Below are 23,461 nucleotides of genomic sequence, written 5' to 3'. Positions count from 1 at the left end.
CCCTAAAACCCAGGGGCCAGGCAGGAGGAAAATATTACCATAGTAACTCAGAACACCAGCAAGAAGTGAGCTCACTTCCCTGTGAGCTCCTTTGCATTTATTGGCACAGTTGATGAGAAGTTACAGATTAATTTGATTTTTAAAACTCTCTGCAGTCCCCAAGGATTTTGCATCAAGCTGCAGGAGTTAAGGGGGTCCAGGAGAATGAAGACTTTGCCTGCTTGCTGGGGACCTTTTTCATTTGGTTCAGGAGCTTGTCTGTGGCTTTCAGGTGGCTTTGGTTAAGGGCTATGAAACAGTAAGATGTGGGAAATTATTTGCAATACACAAAGAGAGTTGGCACTGCAAAACTCCTGAAGGACAGCACAGAACTGTTACCTCCAGCAGCCAGGGCTTCTCAAATCACATTCTCTTCATAGGGAACTGCTCTTACAACAGCACTCACAGAAGTGTTTTTCATTTCACAGCAGTAATGAGAAGCCTGAGTCATGGCCCAGTCTCACTAGGCATTAGGTAAACTGAATAAATAGACATGTAATAAAATGCAGCTTAAATTGTAGTTTATAGCACAGAGCAATAGGCAAAGTTTTAAGGCTAATGAAGGATATCAGTCTTTTTCACAGTCCCTGGCAGGCAGCTAAATGGAGAAAGATGGTGAGATAAATGTCTTAGCCAGACTATAGGTAAGTTTCTGCTCCACTAATTATTTCAGACTTTTTCAAAATAATTTACAAATGCAGACTCCAAACTCTTTTAATAGCTTTGCCTGGAAATCAGGCAGCTAATGGTTCTCAGATAGGTGCAATGCCAAACCAAGCACAGCAAAGCTCAAAACGTTGGCAGCTATTCCCAAAAAAGCATGCTATGCAAAAAATCTTGGTCCTCTCTGCTTTTGCCTGATCAAATAGCCTGATTTTTATTTTTTATTTAATGGTGTGTTTGAAACACTGTCCTGGAAAATATCTGGCAGATAATGGTGGTAAAATTCTAGGTCTCCTAGGACATGGCTGAGGAAAAAGATTGAAAGTGTTCCTGCAGCTGGGGAATTTAGCCCATTGTGTGAGTTTTTATCTTTTCAGCCACACTGAATCACATTATGAATCATGTTTCAGATATGACCCAAGCTTTATCATAACAAGTTGTTTCACTATCTATCTCTCATAAACACACTTCCCTGTGGAGGAGTCATCTTTTGGACAAACTGAAGGAAGAATTTGTACAGGAAAATTATTCTCTAATTGTTTAGAAGTGCTTACAAGCAAGGAAGATAAAAACACACAGAGGAAATCTGGATTGAGTCTAAATCATTTCTGCTTTCATTAAGGGTTTGGAATTGGCCATGGCTAAATCCTGTTTTTCCTTTAACAATAATTTGTTTAAATGGGTTTCAAATGCTCCTTCAAATATTCCAGTGCTACCAGAAGAGTTTAGACCTCATCATGGTTCAACTTTTCTACTCTGTTGACATGGATTTGCTAAGAGTCATGTGCTTACAAGCAGGACCTGTATGATAGCACTGCCTGAACAGAGCAAAATACATACACCAAAACATGATAATAAATAAAAGACATCAAGAAGTTTGTTTTGCCCTGAGACATGTAAGGATTATGGTCTGGGCAATTCCCAGTCTCACCAGTCTGCCTGTTTATTTGAGGCTTTTGTCATCATCAATATAGTTTGTAAATGACAGGTTCTAAAGGAAACAGCTAGAAAGCTGGCAAAGATTGAAAGAGAAATTCATAAAATTGTCTTAATTTTATTACAAGAGTCTGCTCTTAAAATTTATCATCTCTCCTGGGAAATGTTCTCTTTGGGTCAGGCTGCAGCTTGGAATGAGCAGTGTGTGGTGACAGACTGTCCTTTCCCAGACCATATAAAACTCTCCTGCCAAATCTGAACCAAGGATCTGTCAGCAGCAGCTGGGCTGCTATTAAAGCCTCACTGAAACCCAGAGAGAGGTAAAAGAGGCCAATTCCAGTGTTGCTGCTGCCCATTTTACACAGGTGTCTCCACTGATTTTTCCTCCAGAGTTTTCTCCTTGGTGTACACAACATGAGAATCAGAGGCAACGTGCCACAGTTTTTAAGTTCACTTCAGATATATTTTTTAAACAGAATTTTGCAAATTGTCACAATATTTTAGTGCTAGTCTCACTGCTACAGTGTCATGGGGTGCAAGTTGAACAGCCTAACCTTGAATACTTCTAACTCATTTCTTTTCCAGTGTTGTTCTAAGTCTAATGTGCACACATCTGTGGAGTGACATGGTTATTGACCTATTGAATGATGACACACATGAAACAAAGCTTGGAACCATGAGTAAAATAGCCTGACTTGTACTGAGCACTTGCAAAAGCCAAGGATGTTGCCAGTTCTTCCTCTTCACTGTGATGATTACTACAAGGTAGGCATAAACCACCCTAAGGGTCAAAGAGCAGTTACTTCCAAGTAGAAATCAGGAAATGCCTGGTTCCATAACCTGAAATGTTTAAACCAAGCAAACATGGCATGTCCAAAACACCCATAGCCAAGATCATAATCACAAAAAGCTAAATTTCATCAGAGTCATCTGGAGCCTGTTTCAAATCCCTTTGTAGTCCATAAAAAAAAATAGATTGCCATTAGTTTCAGTCAGACCACGTGCAGATTTCTCTCTGCCTGTGGCCTGAAGCATGACTATAAAGAACTGAGTGGGAGTTGACATACCTGTGAGTCTGTTATTAGCAAGAACTCAATTTTTGCCCTGTTTACAGAAATAATTTCAGGCCACTTACATGAAAAAAATTAAAATAACTTTAAGTCACAGTGTTTGCAAAAAAAACCAACCCAAACAAACAAACAAAATATCATGACATATCGTGAGAATCACAAATACTGCTAAAATTTTAGTATTGTTTTATAATAAGCAAAGCCCAACATAAGTATCTTTACATAAAACTTAAGATAGCTAAGTACAAATTAATTTAGCCACTCTATGTCTCTTGGTTTAGAGGCTGAAGGATTTTTCCTTGGTGCAGGATGCCTATAATGGAATTAAAAGTTTTTTTGTCCCTCTCCCTTTCTCCATGGCTGTTTAGGGAGCATAACTTGGCTGGGTTCCTGTCTTTCAGTCTCTGAAGCTAAATGAGATTAATTCAAGCCTCTTGAGACTGTTGGCAGCAAATTCCTCTGCCCACAATTCACAAAGAGTTGGCAAGGTAAATATAAGCAGACAGGTGAAAATAGAGAATCCCAGGGAAATGAAGGGGTATCAGAGGTTAAAGTGATGGGCAGTGGCAGAGCTCACCAGCCACCCAGCAGCTGGCAACAGAGAGAGCCCTCAAGAGAAGCCACAACTCCCAGATGGCCCTTAGGTGCTACCTCTGTATTACTTTTTATGTATTCTATAGGTACAGCAACTTGTTAGGGGATTTATTGGTGCACTTTAAGATAAGTTAATTCAGACTGCCATAGCCTTGATAACACCTGCTTAAATCTGCTTCCCTCTGTTGCCAAGGAGTACAGAGATTATACTCTTGATAGTTCTATGACAAGCTAGAAAAAAAGCAACAAGTGGAAGGCTATTTTTCAGAAGGGCCATTAACCACCTGGCAGCCCATTTTCCACCCTTCGTTGTAAGCACAAGAATCTGAGCAGCATTCAAGAAAAAGGCAAATCAAAGTCTTTGCTGTTTCCCCAGGAAATGCATCCTGACAACTCCATAGGCAAAGGTTTTCAAGTGGAAAACATTTTGCATTTGGGTCTCCTTCAGTGCTGTAAGGCCTTGCTTATTTTTCAGGTTCTTTACAAAGCCTTTTATTTTTAAATGGAGCTTGGAGATTATTAATTTTGCAGGTGTGCTCATGTTCAGCTCAGACATATGGAAGACACAATCTCCTAATAAACTAAGGGGTATGAGAGAGTTGTGCTTTTGTGTGCCATGCTGGTGACTTAAGCTGCTGTACCACTATTTAAACCTGCACAAACACAGCAGTTAGGACTCACTTTTCCCCAGCACAGCTGGTAAAGAAATATAAAATCAGTGTTTACTCCTGTCCTCAATCTCAGAACTTACCCTAGAACCTTGCAGGTTAAAATTTTGTTCCACAGGGGGCAAAGCTGTTGGTGCAAGAAAATATTGTTCTACCAACTTGTCAGCTGAGATCTGAGATCTGGAGAGAGATGGTGGCTCAATCAGCACATAATTGGGTCCAGAGGAAAAAAAAATTGTCAGAACAGAGAAATTTACCCTCATGCTGAGTAACCAAGTGCAGTTGGTCAAATGCCCCTGGGGCAGAGAAGGAGGACTCAGTTTGGCACTGAGTTAAGGTCCCTCCTCTTTTAAACTCTCTTGATATCTTTCTAAGACTGGGAAGTGGAATGATCTGATGTTGCAAATTGATGATCATAAAACAAGATGGAAACTGATGTGCTGCTACCCACAGGGTCCAAGTCACTCCTTTGCCTCATTGGGCCAAAGTGTCAATAGATTTATGTGGCAGGAAAGTCAATCAAAGCATTTAAAAACCAGCCAACAAATATAGGAAGCATTTGGGAGCAGCAGCAAACACCCCCTCAGAGATTTCACACATGATTTCCACAATCATGGGAAATACATTTAAATCTGTTTATTTAAACTAGCCTGTGTTTTACTGTGAACATCAATCATCTGGTGCCATGCAGTAGCACACTAAATGCCACACAGTGAATCACATCTCCTGTGACACTGTGAATATTCTAGATCTACTCCACAGCTGTAGAAAATACTTCATGCCTTGCTAGCTATAGAGCAAACACACTCTTGCAGCTTCACCTTGTATTCAGTAGCTCTGCAGAACAGCAAAGGCAGCATGCAAAATGAGGAGGAATACTACTGAAGCTCAGCTGCTGATCTTTCACAATTCAGCTGCAAAAACTATGAGGTCTGAAAGAAGACATTAAAGCATGAGTATCAGTAGAGATATTGAGCTACCTTCACCAAGAGAATTACATCTTGGGTTTGTTTTCCTGAAAAAAACAGCAACAGCACATAATGTTTCCTGCTGTAGCCAGGGCACCTTTCTTTCCCCAGTGTGAGTCTGGGATAAAAGAATTTCCCAGCTACTGGAATACAGCACAGAGCTGGCAGAACAAGACAAAGTGGAGCAGCTAAAAGATGGGCTTAGTTTATGTCTGAGACTACTTCAGTGGTCTGATAAGTCTATGACAGGAGAATAGAGTGACACAGTTTGACAGCACCTTCATAGCACCTCTTTAGGCCAGCAGTGGATTTAGCCTCTTAAGACCAAAGATCAGAACAAAGCTGAACAACATGAGTTTTAGTTTCTATTTTTTTTTTCCTTAAAAGCTTCTGCTGCTTCTCTCACCTCATCTCTGTTAAAGGAAAAATGTAAAGAGTGGAGAAGAAACCTATGAAAAGATACAGCTTTGCCTTCAGAGGGGATTTTGGATGAAAACAGCTAAAGCAGAGAGAGGTGCTGGATGAAGTAATTCTATTGCAAGCCAGGGGATTGTCTTCTCTTGACTCTGATTGAGAGTAATCAGATGGCAGGAAAGAGCAATGCACAGAGATGGTGCCCACCCCTCCTCAGTAATTCCAAACACATTCCCTGGGAAGTCCAGCCAGCTGATTTGGTGTCCTTGAGTGGAAAGGCAGTGGTGTGTACAGTAAAGGGAAGGTACATCATCCACCTGGAGATCTGGGGATACTTTTAAGTCTTTTGAAGACTTTGTCTTTTGAATGTGTGTGAGCCAAGAATGCCTTCTCTGCTGAAGTCAGTGGGCTTTATTTAAAATAGACATTTGTATCTGTGCTTGTGAATGCAAAATGCTTGTTTATCAGCAATTCCCCATTTGGTGAAGTCAGCACTCACACCTGTGTGGCAGCAAGCAGGTACAAATACTTAGCTGAGGGTCAAAGATATGGAAAATCAGTCCCAAGAATGCTTAATTACCCCCAGTGCTGCTGAAAGGGGAAACTCAGACATCCCTTGGGTTGTATATCCTATGATACAGCAAGTGCAGTCTCTGACTTTGACCAGAAAAACATTTTCATTCCATTTAATCTCTTTTGGCAAGACATGCCAGTTTCTAGTTTTACATGCAGGAATTGTGGACAGCTACAGTGCATCTGTCTCCTTCCTCTAAAAGAAGCTCTGCAAACAAGTAAGACCATGTCTCCTTCCTTGTTACACAAGGCTGCCATTTTTTTTCAAACTGAAGGCAAGTGGGAGCAAATTATTTGGATTTCCTGACAAAAGCTCCGTGAGCAAACACTGCTGATAAAAATAGATGGTTCTCCTCATAATGCTTCTCTTTTCCCCATGATCATAGGAGGCCCTGCTTTCTGTTTGCAGCTAGAGAACATCTTTATTGTCCTTGCAGACAGTGAATAACAAGACATTCACTTGAACTACATTTCTTTTGGCAATAAGAATAGGGATAAAAAAATCAGAGATGTCAAAAACATATTCTGCCTGTAAATACACTTTCATAGTTTTCAGTTCCTTCTTTGGTTTCAATAGGAGCAGATGTCTCTGAATGGCCCAGCAGTGAAGTAGCATCAACCAGAAATTGTTCAATAAATCTTATTGTACCACTGAAACAAAAATGGACAGACCTTTGAAAGGGAGTAGATATGTTTGAAAACACATTGGGGCTGGAATTCAATGGTCTTCCATTAAGTTTTTATCCATATAAGAAGAGTTACTCTCTTTTCTCCTGCCTGTCTTTGCATATTAGTTATGTACATGTATCCATGTGCATGTAGACGTAGACACAAGTGTGCACACACAAATAATTGTGCATGTGCAAGCACACATTTCTGTAAACGTGCATGGAAAACAGGTTTCCTGTGCAGGTGGAATTTGGTACATTGAGTGTGGATGCACATAATTCCATATATTTCAGTGTGTGAAGGGGACAGATGCAGATGTGAGGCAGGAAGGCTTTAGGGAGAAAGGGAAGGAAAGGTGCAAAGTATTTCAGACAAAAGGAAATGCTGCCTGCTTTAAAAAATCTGAAAACTGCTGGTATTGATAAGGGCAGACTGAATGAGTCAAATGTATTATGAGTGGTTTTCCCTTTCCATGCTTAAAGAGATTACCCCTATTTCTCTTAAATATCTAACATATGACAATTCTGTAAAGCCAGTTTAATAAAGGAGTGCTCTGGTGACTCCTAAGTATTCCCATATTTGCAAGATGTGAGTTTCAGGAAGGCAGGGTTTTGATGGATGAACTGAAACAATTTTTTCAGTACAATCCAGATAATCAATTCTTGACAAAAAAGGAAACATAACTCTTCAGCAGTTGTCAGCAGTTACAAAAATATAACAATTTATGGAAATATGGTGGCATCTGCAACAATGAAAGTTAGACAGGAGAATAACCAGAGATATTGCTTCAAATGACACAGTGTAAAAGGAAGCTTTCAAGACTGCAACAGGAAATTGTTTATCAAAATCAATTTAGAATTATTTTCATATGATTAAAACTACCTGATGAAACTTAACATTCGATAACTTCGGAAATACTTAATGAGTGTTGTATTCCATCAGGAATTAATAACAATTAACATATGAAAAGATGAAACATGAGATTCATAATAAAGATGTGGATGGAGGCAGATGGGGCTGCCCTCACCTCAGAGTTTCCACCTCTGTGTGGCTTCATCAAATGTCTGATCTTATTTGTCTTGGCAGCTCTGGATGAGATGTTTCAAATTTTGAGAATTAAACAGAAATGGCATTTGGACTAGTTAAGTCTGACAGAAAGCACAATAAAATGGATGGCAGTTTGCCTATCAGTTTCATTGAGCTCTAAACCATGACCTCTGTAAGAGAACACTGGATTCAATCTCTCACAAAAAATCTGGCAGGTACCTTCTGCATTTTTTTCTGTGTGCACACACAAGTTTGATTCTCCTCCTGTTGGATTCAGTGGCATTGCTCTTAAGGGCTAAAAGGTTAAGCATAAGCTTATGTGCAACTCTGAATTAGGGATGCAATCATTTCCTTCAATATAAAAAGCTGTGTTTTAAGGTGAAAAGGGAAATACAGCTCATTTCAGTGAGCCATATCATGGAAGAAATCATTACTGCACATCCATCAATAAGAGTGCTGCGTGCCACCAGCTTCACTTGGGATAGGGTTTTGGTTTCTTTTCTTACACTCACAGATAAGTTGCCAAACACAGGAGAAGAAAAGTTATGAAAGTTATGAGCATTATTTTTTTTAATGAAACTTTTGACAAAAAATTCCCAAAACATTACTTATACGTGAGACTTCTTAGTGTCAGAAACAGTCTACTTCATCCAGAAATTGTTGACCTACCTTTTATTGGAAAAGTCAGATTAGATACTGAAATAAGTCTCTCCTAAACCAAATAAAAATGCCTTTCTTCATTCCATAAACATCTGTTCTTAAGGCATGATCCAAAGAGCATAAAACCAGTGGAAATACTCCATCCTCAGTGCCAGATATTGTCATTATGACTTGCAGGCCCATTGTTTTCCTAGAAGAGAGGACCAAGTTTCAGTACTTGTTGCTTGGTTACAGCCCCTCCAGCCCTCTTGGAATTCTAACACCTCAGAAAACCAGACCTCTAGAGTTCTCACTTCAATTATTTATGCATCTAGTTGTTGATTCCTTTTTTTGTCTGGTAACCCTGATGAAATGTTTCACTAACTCTGCTCTTCTCCTATTCATGACTTTATTCTGCTGCACTTGGCTTTTTCCTATAAATGCTCTCCAAGTCCTACCAGTGGGAATCCAATCATTTTCTGGAATCCTGACTGGGCAATAAAAAAAGAAATTTGTTTCCTAGGTAACTCAGCAAAATGACCAGTTAGTTTATGCAAGTGTATTGGCTTATCTGCTGAAGCTTAGGTGAGCATCTGTGTGGTTAATACTGTGTTCCTTCTCCAGTGCTTCCTTTGAGTATCAATCAGATTATGCTAATGAAATATTCAAAGAAATTCTCTCCCTCTAAGTGATTCATCTAACATGAGTGCCATGGATCCCCAGATACAGTCAGACCAGATAAGATCAATATAGGTATTAACTTTCTGCTGTTGCCATAAAGTCATCAAGTTTTTAGATCTGATTTTACTGGTGGCATCAACCTAATAGTTTGATATCACCAATAAGTATCAAGCTAACACTAAGTAAAGTAAGATTTTTACATAAAGAACATGAAATTACCTGAACAAACTGGTTTTTACAAGCTGCTGTATCCCTGAATCAGAGATGTTATTACAGAGAAGTGTCATTTAAGTATTCTTTAATGATGATTAATGTGATGTCAGACCAGAAAAACTCAGCCAGTTATAAGCATGGACTTTAAAGCCAGATTGTTCAGCTGGTCTGATCCTAACAAATTCAGTCTCTGTGAATCCTGTATGAATGCTGACCCTATGCACATTAACAAAATTTTTGCCATTGACTACTACAGCACCAGGATTTCACAGTCTGAGCATTTCAGTTATTTCTGTATAAAAGGGGGAGGGATAATATTATCTCCTTTCTCTTGCTCTTTGTCTGTCTGCTCTGTTCAATTAGCCTACAAACTCTCTGGAGCAAACACTATTTTCCCAGCTTCCTGTGGCACTCAGAACAAAAGGGCCTCTTGGGGCCCACAGGATTATCAGAAATTGAAATTTTTCCATCATTAATCACAAGGATGAGACATATTCTGTTCATAGACATTTCAGGAGTGCAGAAGCTATACCTGTGGGACAGACTCAGGGAAGCATCTGACCAGCAGGTACAGATGGGAGACACAAGTGGTTGAGTTGATGCCCCCCCTCTATTTGCCCCTCTTACTATTTCAAAGGCAAAATTAGTGGTCAAAATTGGAATAAATTGGAAAAATTGGGTAAAATTGGGAAAAACTATTTCTTTCTTGCAGGGACATGCTGCTGAATTTCTTGGCAGAAGCACATTTTTATGACCAGGTAGTAAAGACCTGAAAAATAGTGTTTATAATGGAAAGCCTAACACAATGTTAAATATGTCATTTCACTGAAATAGCATATAGATGATTTTTCATTTGCTCTGTGAGGATTGCATTTGCCATAGAAAATCTAAAGCCCATTGGGCTTTAATGTGGACCTTTCGTTTTATATAGAGAGGAAAAATATTAAGTAGAAAAACCCCAAATTACAGTCTTCCTTAATTTAGAAATAAGTTAGCTAGAGAAAAGATATGCTCAAGTGACCTGATGGAACTCTTAATACCCTGTTCTCTTCCCACCTTGTAATAAAATCAGTTGATACTACCTGAAGTTTTAGTGAAACCTGTGTGGAATTATTGGAATTATTACTTCATCAAATTTCTGACAGTTCAGCACTTGGAACCACAAAATGCCTGAAATTTTCTGATAAAAACACTCCCTTACTTTACTGGCATAGTGAAGTCTGCCAGCAGAATTTCTAAGAGAATGTTTTGGAGACTTCAGTCACTGTTGGGGATAGTAGAAGCCTTTATATACAGAAAGATTTTATAATAATCAGCCTTTCTAATGACCAGAAATAAAAGCAAAAAAATGAAGGAAAGGGAACGTAGGGAACAATTTTTCCGTGAAGACACTGAAAGGTAGGAAGGCTGAGCTGTGGAGAGTTGTAACTACATAATATTTCCAGTTGAATATCCCTGGACAGAGGGGTTTACTGTGCACTTTTTTCCCACATGGATCTTAATCTATTTATCCCCTTTTCTTTCAGCCTGGAGCTGACGTGAAGGGTGAGCTCTGCCTGTAAGGTGGGAGCTGCAGATCAATAGGAGGTGATTGACTGCTCTCTTATAACCTGACCCAGCACCCCACTGAGATTTGGTTCCCGTAACTACTCTTAGAGTTTAAAAGCCATCTGTAAACTGCAGCAGGGAGAAACCAATGCCCAGAACAATATTGGGCTGCTGCAATCCCAGCAGTGGCACGCTGCCAGTGTCTACATCGTGTGGGAGTGAACCAAATGAGCATTATATCAAACCCATTTTGGAACAAATAACTTCACTGGACTTATTCTCAGAACCTACAGCTTTGGTGTTTGAATCATAGAATCATAGAATTGGCTGGGTTGGAAGGGACCTCAGAGCTCATCAAGTCCAACCCTTGCTCCACTCCCCCCGTGGTTCCCAGCCCATGGCACTGAGTGCCACATCCAGGCTCTTTTGAAATAGCTCCAGGGATGGAGAATCCACCCCTTCCCTGGGCAGCCCATTCCAATGGCTGAGCACCCTCTCCAGAAAGAAATTCTTTCTAATGTCCAACCTAAACCTCCCCTGGCACAACTTGAGCCCTCTTGTGTCCTCTTGTCTTGCTGAGAATTGCCTGGGAAAAGAGCCCAACCCCCCCCTGGCTCCAACCTCCTTTCAGGGAGTTGGAGAGAGTGATGAGGTCTCCCCTGAGCCTCCTCTTCTCCAGCCTCAACACCCCCAGCTCCCTCAGCCTCTCCTCAGAGGATCTGTGCTCCAGTCCCTTCCCCAGCCCAGTTGCCTCCTTTGGACCTGCTCCAGCACCTCAATCTCCTTCCTGAGCTGAGGGGCCCAGAACTGGACACAGGACTCAAGCTCTGGCCTCCCCAGGGCTGAGCACAGGGGCAGAATCCCTTCCCTGGACCTGCTGGCCACCCTGTTCCTGAGCCAGCCCAGGATGCCATTGGCCTTCTTGGCCACCTGGGCACACTGCTGCCTCCTCTTCAGCTTCCTCTCAATCGAAGAAAAAATTAAGAAAAATTTCGTCTAAAAATAGACACAAAACTGACTTGCCAGTGCCCACCGAGAGAAGAGTGTCTTATTTTCATTCTCAGATGCAAATTTGGAGAAGGAAGCCTGGAAGATTTTGTATAAAATGTCTGAGCAAGTTCAAGTAGAGGAAGCCTGGAAGATTGTGTATAAAATGTCTGAGCAAGTTCAAGTAGAGAAAAGACATTCAGCAGAGTAAAGAGAAGCTCATGAGTGTCACATAAAACACAAGGCTAGGTAAGCATCATTTTTCATCCAAAATTCACCCAAAATCAGTGCTGTTTAACATGAGGCGGGGAATCTTTTAAGCAAAAAGAAAATAAACTTCAAGTGGGAAAAACATGGGAACAATTCAGAAAGGTGAAGCCGCTGGAGTGAGCCTGCCAGAGATTCATCTGCCTGATCACATATCTTGCTACAGGTAACACCAACCTCTCCTTGGCCACCTCTGGAAGGAGGTTCATTGATACCAGCTAGATCAGCAGAGGAATTTGTTTGATGTGCTTAAGGGGTTGGTAACAAAACCTCCTTAACGTGACAGCGTTGCGAGGTGACAGCGTTTCCGTGGTGACAGGGAATCCACACAGCCCCAGCCAGGATCCTGGCAGGTTACCTCTCTCCAGAGGATGGAGAACTACCTCCCTATGCAGGGACAAAGATGGGAAGATAAGCTGTGACTGTAGACAAATAGCCTTATGCAAGATGTGAGGATTTTATGCAACAGCAAGACATGTCTGAAAGGTAGGAGGGTGAAAGAGGAGAAGTAAGTGCAGTCATTTCACAGCTGGCTTGACATGCTTTGACAACAAAGATAGTGTTACAGGATTGAGTATCTTTTTAAAATGTACCAGCCCCTATTGCTGCTCCTGGAGGTTGCTGTGCAGTGAAAACAGGAAGAAAAATGGTTGGTTTTTTTTTTTTTTTCATGGTGTCTTTGGCTGATCACTGAAAGGAAAAAGGTGCCTCAAGAAAAATGTGTAATTTGTTGCAAAACTGTGTGAAAGGTGCATTGATTGAAATGGGGATCATTGCAGGTTAGATCCATGAAGAGCTGCATAGAATATCAGTTAATGTGCTAGGACTGTATAATTCTGGTGATAAGACTTAACAGTGTTAATTATGTCTGTTGGGGAGGCAATTTTAAGATGTATAGGGGAAGATAATTGATGATACAGCTAACAGTATGGATGCATTTTAACAATAACAGGAGTGTTTGTCACTAAATTATATTTAAAAAGAGCTGCTTCAAAATGTTGCATAATGTCTTATAAAACTCCTATAAAAATGGATTTCCTATAATAAAGGAAAGGTAATAGAGCATGGAAACACTTTGTCCCAGTCCTCTACTGTTCTGAATTCAGGGAGCTGTCATAATAAATGTTTCCATACAAGCAACACTTGCTACAAAGCAGTGAATTGTGTGGGGTTTTGAACACAGCACAGCCTGAATTTGGAGTTTGCTTTCTTTTAAATACCTGTACAAATTGCATTTGTAAGTCAGCCCTGCAGCTCGTTCCTGCTGATCAGCTTTGGCAGGTGCAATTGACTGAGACAACACAAATAACTGGGGGTTCTATCATGCAAACAAACAGCTTTTTGTCCAAGTGGTTTGGACACATCCACAACCAACTCTCTTACAGCTTAGGTGAAATCAGCAGCTCTGATCTAGGTCGAAGAAATATCCATTTTTGGAGGTTCTATCCCCCTTTTCTCTGTGATTTGTTTGTTTGTCTTAAAGATGATCTTGGAGTCATTCATATTTTGCTCCTTTAGCATGATCCATGGTTTTCACTTCCACACTAGCAGGATTTGGAGCACTTTGCTGTTAAACAGCAATCTAACCAGACTTCAGCTGAGCTCAGCCACATGGGAGCACAAAGACCTTCCCATCATGTGTGGAAATTCTGACTCTGAATATGTTTAAGAGATCGTATAAATACCTCTACTACTTGTTCCCAAACCAAGGACATTTCCTATTTACAGGGAAAGCAGCCATGGCTCAGTAAAAGCAATAAGACAACCACAAGCTAGACCAGAACCAAAAACTGCTCAAAACCCTGAGACAAGAGCCTTTCAAATTCCAGATGCAAGAGTTTTCTTAATTTCTTTACCTTTTCTCCTCTTCCAGTGAGCTTTCCATTTGCCATTCTCTGTGAAGCAAAGCTGAATCTGTGCTGCAGAGTCTAAGATATTTGTTTATCAAGGCTGCTGGTTATCTGAGAAGAGAGTTTTTTGACTGATAGAGATTTTCTAATGGCAAAAATATCTAAAAAAAAGTATCTAAAAAAACAGAGGAGAAATGTTTTTCACTCTGAATATCTTTCACTGGTGTAGTTTCAGAAGTAGCTCAGCTATGGCTCTTTAAAGTATTTCATGGGCTTTTAATATATTCTACCCTCAAAGTCAGCTGGACTCAAATCTATATGCAGTGCAGATGGGAAATTTACAGCATTTTGTTGCCTATGAAAATTTTGCCAAGATGTCAGTGGGAGGAGAAGCAAACCTGTTTCATGGACACTCAGCTGACACTGACATCTTGATAAAGTGCAAGTTCTATCAGTGTTCTCTGCAGGAGTGCATGATTTTCCAAGATATGGCCTGCCATCTCATAAATCATGTTTTTTAAAATGCAGTAGCTCTTCTGTACTCATTCCTTCCAGTTTACAAAATATTTCAGGCACTGATTTCCCCCCTGGGACTTCCACTGAGTAAAATGCCTAAAACACATTGGGTTAATCATGAGTATTTTCACCCCCACAGTCCAGGCTACATTTGTTGAACTCATGCAGCATTCTAGATTTTATGGTGCTAGCAAAGAATTGCCCAGTACAATTTGGTTGGTTGGTTTTTTGTTTGATTATTTAGATGCAATGGCTTCTTTTTTTTTTTTTTCTTTTTTTTTTTTTTTTTTTGCATTGCAATGATGTTACATGGAGCAGAATGATTTCTCTGAGCAGTTTGAAGTGCTCAGAAGTCCTGCTACTTCAAAGCACCCCTTGAGCACTTCAAGTGGGATCCTTCCCATCAAATTGCAGGTGGTTTGAAGCTGTGTCCTCTCTCAGGAAAGCCTGGGGTCTCCTTGTGTAGCCTGTGTGGACTTTGGTTCAGTCCAGCTGAAAATCGTGGGTTGAGTAGGTGGGTGTCTGGACATTCCCTCTTGGCTCCTCTGACTCTGGAGGTAGCAAAAGAAATTTGCAAATCTGGCAGCTCCAGCTAGGTGAGAGAAATCCTACTTTAACCAGATGAAGGGTTTGTATGTTTAATGTTGCTGTGAGTATTCTGAAATTTTGTAGATAGATTTTGTATCAGTGTAGCTGTGGCCAGGCTCAGAAATTAAGGATGGATCACACACAAGATTTTCCCCCCTTACCCTTTTAAGTTTCCTCTCCAATCCTCTTTTACAGGATTGCTAAAACATAGCCAAGTCTCTCTGCTTAGAAGACACCACAGGTAACTCTCCCCACTCCAATAAGAGAGAAAATGGAGGAATGGTCTTGCCACAGAGGGTTTCCATTAGTGAAATTAATTCCTCCCTCATAAGAGTTTAGGTCTATGATTTATGATAAGCACCAATTTCTCACTGCAGGCAAAGTGAGAGGAAATGACTCAGCCTGGACAGACATCATGAATCTAATTTTTTTTCCCTCTAATGCTTGACATAATCTAGTGTGCTGCTCCCAGAGGTGTCATTGGAGATTCATATCCAGCCGAAGGGCCTCACAATCAAGGCAGAAAATGTTGTTACTTTCATGTATTGTGTGATCTGTAATTGTTTGGAATTGCATCCTGCCTCATTCATTGCCATTTCTTTTGCATCAATTTTGCACCAAAATAGGAAGGGGAAATGAGGAAGGGAGAGAAAAGCAGTGTTGTACTTGCTCCTTCAGAAAAATCTTCTGTGGCATAATGTTGGAGTCCAGCTGGTGCTTATTAAACTCAGGCAGTTTTGAGATGAAAAATGCTTCCTTCTGTCACTCTTCCCAACAAAAATCTCACTACCCACCTGATTGGAGAGGTCTTATCTATCCCATAATGATTCTGGAACTTTATGCTTTATTTTCTATCACTGATACAGAATTATGTGAATGGGTTTCTGCCAAAAGATCAGAGTAGATACCATGTTAAATGGATCAGATGAAATGTTTTATCCCACTTTTCAAGAGACTAGGGGTGTAAATTCATGTCTCAGCAGAGGAGGTAGTATAGAACTGAGAGGAAGGTACATTTTCAAATGTCTTGCACTTACAGAAAGTCATTTGAATACATCCTAGTGAATTCCTTTTAAAACTGAAAAGAATAATAAATCTTTTTCCTAAATATAAAAGATTTTTTTGCTACTTCTCTGCTACAACCTCATTTAACATACAAGAAAGCAGAAGCAAGCAAATACCAGGGCAGAGCCGAGCAAGTGCTCCCAGCACTTCTTTTTTTCTTTTTTTTTTCCTTCTTTTTTTTAAATATATTGACAAAATGTAAATCCTGTTTCCACAGGGTTGCTCTGTGTGTGAAAGTCTGCTGGTCTGTAGCACCAGACACACAGGGAACTGGTCTGTTTGCCTCCAGATGACCTCTGAAAGTGCATAATTAAATAGCTGTTATTTTCAGAAGTGCTGAGCTTACTCAGCTTCCTTTCAGTTAGCTCCAGTTTGTTGTGGCTGGTTGAACCTGTTAAAAAAAGAGGCATAAAGCTTGAAGGGAGGAGTAGTTCCCCATGTCAGTTCTGTGCACTTTCAGGCAAGGAAAGGTGTCATAGCAGGTTTTAGTGATGTTTTAAAAATGGCAAAACAATCTCTGTGAGGTTAACAAAATGCATCTCATCATGATTATTTTCCAATAATCTCTAAGTTGTAACTGATGTTCTGTTTAGCTTGTCTGTTACACTCAGTATTAAACCTCCATTACCATCCTCACTAGACCATTTTAAAGCTGCATTTTTATTCTCCATTTCTGCTCCTGACTGTAATTGCTTTAATGGTACTTACTGACAGCTGATGCTTTCTGGCAAGCTCTCAGCAAGCTTGTACAGTAAAAGTCAAATTGTGGTGCTGTATGCTCACAGTAATACTTTAAGTATTCCATGTTTAATTTCTGAACTGCATCTTCCAGTCTGCAAACTTTTCAATCTCTCTGAAAGCACAATTGGAAAAATTGCATCATTTAGGGTGTATAAAATGTACTTTTGAATGTGTTCTTAGGCAATCAGCCTGCAAAGCACAGAAGCACACAACTTCAAGACTCTGCTGGACAAGCTTCAACTCTTCTTTGGAGCCTTGATATGCTACTAAAACACACTCGAAGCATTAAAATAAATCTGCAAAAAAATTATGTTTTCACACAGTCTGGGTCAATAAAGCCAGGTGGCACAGGGTAGAAGGAGATATATCATGCTATTGAACAAATGGTGGGGTTTTTTCAACCATTTTTTTTTCCAATCATTTTCTCCAGGACTGAGATTTTCTAACAATCTGCCAGTAAGTTCCTCTTTCTAATGTTTGAATGTATCTGTGCAAGCCTTGCATCTGTTCTTCAGTGGGGTTAGGTGTGAGTTCCCCTTCAGGGACTGAAGGGAAACCTATGGTTTCATCTCAGGTTCATGTGGCTCTTGTCTTTTATTATTATCTTCTGTTACTATAAAATAGTTTGCGTTTCTCTGCACAGAACCAATCATTGGTTTAACATCTTCTCTCCAGGTCCTCAGGTCTGACTTCAAGCAGTCACAAACCCTGTAAAATTGATCCATCCTGCTGCTCCACCCAAAGGGACACCCGTGCTGTTCCACTGCTTTTATCACAAAACAGAGGAGTCCTCAGGCACAGCTGTGATTCTGAGCTGCCTTTCCCAGTAAGTGTTGAGCTTACCAGTCTGATTACAAGTTAACCAAAGAGAGACACTGAGAAAGAGTAGCTAAGCCCTTTGACTCCTTTTATCTTCCAAAGCAAAATCAGATTATAAATAGGAATTTAGGATGTGGTGTCAGCAGCAACAAGGGGTTTGACTCAGTGGCCCAAGAAGCTTTTGAGCACTATGAAGAGGAGTGTTCTCTCCTCTTCATATATATAAATATGTATAAAATAGATAAAAGTATAGATAAAAGTATAAAATAGATCCTGAAGGGTTACATTTGCTTTAAAGTGTCATAAGCAGGAGTGCTATGGGAGGTAACAATATTTGAGCCAAATCACAGAAGTAAATCAGAACAGGCTGTGATAAACTGCCCCTTAAGAGTGAATCCTCAGAGCATTCACCAGCTTCTGGCTGTGTGTCTCTAACTGGCTGTCCCCTCTAACTGGGGAGGGTGAGTCAGAGGTGTCTGCTCCATCTCCTCCTCCTCAACCCCACTGGCATGGTTTTCACTGAAAGAAATGCCAGAATTTTGAGCAGATAACCAAGATGCATTGCAGTGAGAGGTTCTCCCTCTACAGACAGTCGTGGTGCTGTCTCTGTTGGGCATGACCCAAATCACACCTACCCTGCACCCCACAGAGTTAGAGACTTCACTCCTTGCTCCCTCCTGGGAGACTGAGACCCTGGGAATTACAGAACATGTTTTAGTGGAAAAGCAAAAGAGCAGAAATCTCATATTCTTGACTGCAGTGGCAGGTTTTCTGTATTTAGATTCAGTGCCTCTCTTGCATCCAGGGTGTATTTTGTGGAAGTTTGGAAAAATGTTCACATGCAAATGCATACCCCAGTGCCTGCCATTCTGTCTTCATTTCCATACAGCACTTTGCTGTTCACCAGATGGTATTAAGGCAGAAGATATTGTAAACATGTCTGAATCTTCTACTGTAATAAGGACAGAAATATGAGAAAATACATTGCCAGAAACAGAAAAGCCTCAACTGATTCCTCTATATCTTTATTTTGCTCTTTTTAAGCTTCCCTCTGATTCTTTTAAGTATCTCAACTGGTGTGACATAGAGGATCATGATGTTCCAGGAGATCAACTTTATTGTCCCCGAGTCAGAGAAGGTAAAGATCAGAAAGACATATTCATATTTAAGGCTTAACTCTATATTTATCCAAAGAGTATGTCCTTGGGTGTTATCAGATTAAATCTATCTCCCTGTTAATCCCAGCTCCAGCTGTTGCCAGTGGACTGGAAATTACAAACATATTACATATTCCTTTCTCAGGAGAATTAAAGGACAAGTAAATATGTATAACATAAACTCACAGCATGTGAAAAAAATATGTAGAAACAGTATCTGAGGACTCAGGTGCTAATGCTAAACTATTTAGCTTTTATTCTGAGCTGTAGAAGAAATGTCATTGACCAGCCATGTACCAGATCATCCCAAATTTAGATGGCTTGCTGAATTATAAACCCAGAAATGGTATAAAAATCTTTACATTAATTTACTTCTTAGAAGTCTGGAAACATACACAGCTATAAAATTATATATATTTCTTCATTCCAGGCATCTGCTCAGCATTATATATAATCTTTGACCAAGTAACTAAGTGCCAGTTTCAAATCACATCCCCTATTGTAAATCTCTTTTTCTGAGCAGGGCCTACAGATGAAGAGCTGTTTTTCAGAGGAGAAGAACTTCTTTTGAAAAAAAGAAAACAAGTAACTGATACAGAGAAGTGGCAAAAGAAACTGCAAGAGAACTGGGCAAACTGTGCTGTAAAACTTTCTCATTAACATTTTGTACTGTAGTAGTAAATAATCCAAATAATAATGTGCTGGTTGGTCATTGCAGCCAGCAGTCTTAAAGCTCAGGAAACACTGGAATATAGTGTTCTTTGGGTTCTGACCCAAAAAAGTGAACTCCTGGTTGGTGGTAGGGCTTCATTTGAGTGCAGACACGTGTAGAGCAAGAGATCCTCTTTGCCTGCTTAGTGGCTTCTTCAAAAATTGGTCATAAATGAATAGTTGGAGAATGGAGTTGTTCTGGTTTAGCTCTCACTCTCTCCTCACACCAGGCTGAGCAGTTCTTTTGGCTGGAAGTTCTGCATTATTGCTGGTTCTGCTCAGCAGCAAGTTATGGCCACCCTAAGATCAAGGAGGAAGCCAGGCAGTAATTTCATCTAACACTGAGGTTGAGTACTCTGAATCACACATCTCCCTGTGCATAAATGTGTGCTACAGCCTGGAGAATGTTGATATCTGGCTCCTGCACAGCACCTTTTTTTTCCCCAAATGAGATTAGAAGCCAAAATAATAATCCATGATCACTCAGTCCTGCTTTCTCCACGCAGACCACACACTGGCATCCCCACCCAAAGGGAAAAGAGGGGCTGGACAGTGAGATTCTTCTTTACTTTCAAAGAATTATGGAGTTCTTTACTCTGATTGTAATGTGAGTTTGTCAATTGGCACCACCAATTGTTTTAAGAGCAGCATAATAAAATAGATCCAGCTTCAACTGACTCAGGCATTGAAAAGGTTTTTTAAAAATCATTGTTAGGAAGCAATGAAAAAAATGTAAGTGACTTACCTTATTTTGCCTTTGCAGGAGTTGAACCTTTCATTTCAGGACCTGGGTGATCTTTACCAGGTAGAAAACTTCCAAAGGATACTCCAACGATTAATTAGAGTGGAAAAACTTTGGCTGGTGGACAATTCTCTGACAGACCTCAGTGCCATAAGATTGCCAAGGTAGACAAAGAGCCATGTTTCCATTTTTATGCAATATCATAGAAATAAATAATATTCACTTAATAGCTGGGCCGGACTCTTGAGAACTGCCGGAATATATCTGGGGGTTATTATCTTGAGAATCCATCAGCATTTTTCTATTCTGAGTTCATGCCTTCCCCAAGTTGAAAATATTCAGTGAGGAGCTCAGATGATGTCCCCATTATTCCTGATGAATAATTAATGTATCTTGTTAAGTTCAGTGATATTTGTAGCAAAAGAGAAAGTTATTGAACACTGAAGGAATCTAAGAGATGTTGGAACATAACCCAAGCAGGGAGGCCAAATGTGACCATGATAATTATGTTTTTACAATCCATCTATTGCTACTTTGGGGTGATATACCTCACTATATTTAAAATTGTAATATTGAGAATACCAATAATGATGTAAAATATAAATAATATAAAGAAAGCTGAGAGTATAAAGTGTAGAGATCTGATCCAGGGGTGGGCAAAAATAGCACTGAGTTAAAACTAGTGTGAAAGCAGATCTTGAGGAATCAAATTATTGTATCTGCCACTGGAAGCCCTAACTTGCCATGACTTCAGCTGTGTGAGGAGCCATCCCTGTGCTGGCCAGTGGGTACAAAATGTTGTGGATAAGATCAGTGTTGTCATGCATTTTGTGTTTTACAGATGCAGAGAACTAAACGTCAGTAAAAACTACTTTACATCCTTCAAGCAGCTGCCAAAGATACCTCAAATCCAGCACTTATCATTAGCTGAAAATAACATTATGACACTAAGTGGAATATCAGACTTCAGACATACTCCACTTGAATCCCTTATACTCAAGAGGAATCCCTGTGAGTTTCAGGAGAGATACAGACAACTGTAAGTCTTACCATCTTGTGGCCAATAAAAGTTGATCAATTCAAAGAAAGGTTTGTGAGAGAGTTGAAGAGGAATAGCATCTCAAATAGGACAATAATTCTCAAGCAATCTTTTTATTTTACCTTAGTCTCAACTATTAAAAAGGCTCCAAGAACATGGGCTGGTGAATCAGTACCTGATATTAGCCACAAAATATTCAGAAAATGCCTACAAGGATTTCTAATGATGTGAGTGGCAGATCTCAAACTGAACTAAGCCCACAAAATGAGTTTAGAGAGAGTGAGTAGGGCAGATAAATTAGATTCCCTTTTATTAATAGAAACTACCTATTACTCAAACTCTCTTCAGCTGCACATCCCTCATCTACTCTGAAAGGAGTCTGAATTGCATTACATCTCAGAGATGGGATCAGAAGGGTTTGTGAAAAGATGGGAGCTAAAGCAGGAGAAAATCAATTTACTTTCATTTGATTTTCCTGGATTCTGCCCTCTCTCTGAGGCAGCACTGGGGAAGCTGCTGTGCCCTGAACACCCAACTTACTGCAGGTGCATGCAGCAGGGAGAACAGCACAGTGAGGGTTAACAGAGCTGCAAAAAAATGAAATTTCCACAGTTGTGTGTTTTTCATGTCAGCCACCTCCAGACAGCATTGTTGATATTTTGAGATAAACCTCACACCATGTGGCTAAGAAGTCATCTATTCCTGGGAAGGGAAAAGAAGTTTTAAAAGATGTGTTTCATGAAAACTTTTCTCAGTTTCCAGAATGCTTTTCCCTTCAGTCTGGCAGGCATCCTTTGGGCAGCAGGATGGTGATGCTTGGGCTTCCTAAGTGTATATAGGCAGATATCAAATTGATAGTTAAAAAATAAATTTAAAATAATGGGTTTCACATTTTATTTGCATATCAAGGTTTCCAGAACAAAAGCTGAAAAGCACTTTTTAAACAATTCCTAATTATATTTCTGCTCCCTATCCTATCAGTCCTTAAATATTGGTATTACTCTGGTATTACTTTCCCTGCCAGTGTTGGAAGACAGAATGAATCATTTTCAAGCACAGATCAAGGCCTGAGTTCCATGCTGAGATTGAGCAGTGGAGGCCACAAAAAAGGCACAGGAAAAAAATCCTGTGGCCTGCAGGTGGGCACCCAGTGTGATGCTTACAGAGGGACTCCAGCTCCATCAAACCCTTCTGAAGAAGAAAAGAGCCAGCCTGAGGCTGGAGATATGATGTGTTGCTGAAAAGGAGCTGGATATTAAGAGTCAGAGCCACTCAAATCAGTTTGGCATCATGCCCACAAAGCAGGGACTTCTTTTCTTTGGGAGAAACAGAAGTGCAAAAAGGTTTGCAGAGAGCCCAGCTTCTCTGTCACAGAAAGATAAAAGTTAAGTTGCACTTCTTGAATCTAAATCTTTGCTTTTCAGCAGTCCAGGGAATTCAGTCTGGGCTCACACTGTGTCCTCTTGCATTACACACCTGGCTTGGTTCTACTCTATTTTAAATGTAGATACTTGCAGTCCTTTACTGAGTCTGTGGGTATAAAACTTGTGAAACAGGGTGAAAACTAGAATTTTTTTAATAGTTTATCACATAAACTTTGCAAGGAATGGCAAATCAGGATTTGCAATAATTCAGCTGTATTTCAATATGCTTGAATGCACAGTTTGGGGTTTTTTTATCAGTGTCTGCTTTGTGCTCAGCTTTTCCCAAGATTGTTTCTCTGAATTTCTGTTTTTCAGTGTATTCTCCAGTTTGCCAAATCTGAAAATGCTGGATGGTATCCCAAAACTGCCAGAGGACTGTTCACCACCAAAGATCAGGTTTCTTTTCAGAATGTGTACCATACTCTAGCCCTGTATTTTTGCAGGATCACATCTGTGCTAGAATCACCTCTCATAAAAAATACAATAAAACCTATTTATGGAAGTTACTGCTTTTTTTTTCCTGATCAAAGAGGTATTGCATTAGAAATATAATGTTTTGAATGCATTTGTACCACAGACTTCAAATGAGTATGGATAAAGACATGTAAGTAGGAAATGGTGTGTATCCTGAGTTTTATGAGTTTGGTGTATTAAAAATATTGGCTAAAATATCTTTCTAGGAACTCTGTGTAGGCAGCAACTCACAGTTAATGATTCCAACTGCATTTACTTAAAGCATGCCCAAGTTCAGACACATGCTCATTATGGGAGATAGTCCAAGGATTAGCATCCAGGCTGGGAAGAAAAAAAAACCAAACCAAAAAAAAAACAGA

General features: G+C 40.0%; 1 protein-coding gene across 2 annotated transcripts; it reads left to right on the top strand.

Annotated features, from left to right (window-relative positions):
* Positions 1–12,329: 12,329 nt before the first annotated feature.
* Positions 12,330–23,130, top strand: LOC139800042 (dynein regulatory complex subunit 3-like). Of its 2 annotated transcripts, none has more exons than XM_071752728.1 (7): positions 12,330–12,462; positions 17,412–17,562; positions 18,600–18,693; positions 19,236–19,354; positions 20,187–20,329; positions 21,007–21,204; positions 22,944–23,130. In XM_071752728.1, exons 1-7 carry the CDS (start codon positions 12,437–12,439, stop codon positions 23,053–23,055), a joined length of 843 nt encoding a protein of 280 aa, XP_071608829.1. In that variant the 5' UTR covers positions 12,330–12,436; the 3' UTR covers positions 23,056–23,130. The 2 variants fall into 2 exon arrangements, with proteins under 2 accessions (XP_071608829.1, XP_071608830.1); XM_071752729.1 differs by having other exon boundaries at positions 12,348–12,462; positions 19,236–19,297.
* The last annotated feature ends 331 nt before the right edge of the window (positions 23,131–23,461 follow it).

The sequence above is a fragment of the Heliangelus exortis genome, chromosome 9, assembly GCF_036169615.1.
Source record: "Heliangelus exortis chromosome 9, bHelExo1.hap1, whole genome shotgun sequence".
NCBI classification, from domain to species: Eukaryota; Metazoa; Chordata; class Aves; order Apodiformes; family Trochilidae; genus Heliangelus; species Heliangelus exortis.
This window is presented reverse-complemented; position numbering and strand designations above follow the sequence as displayed.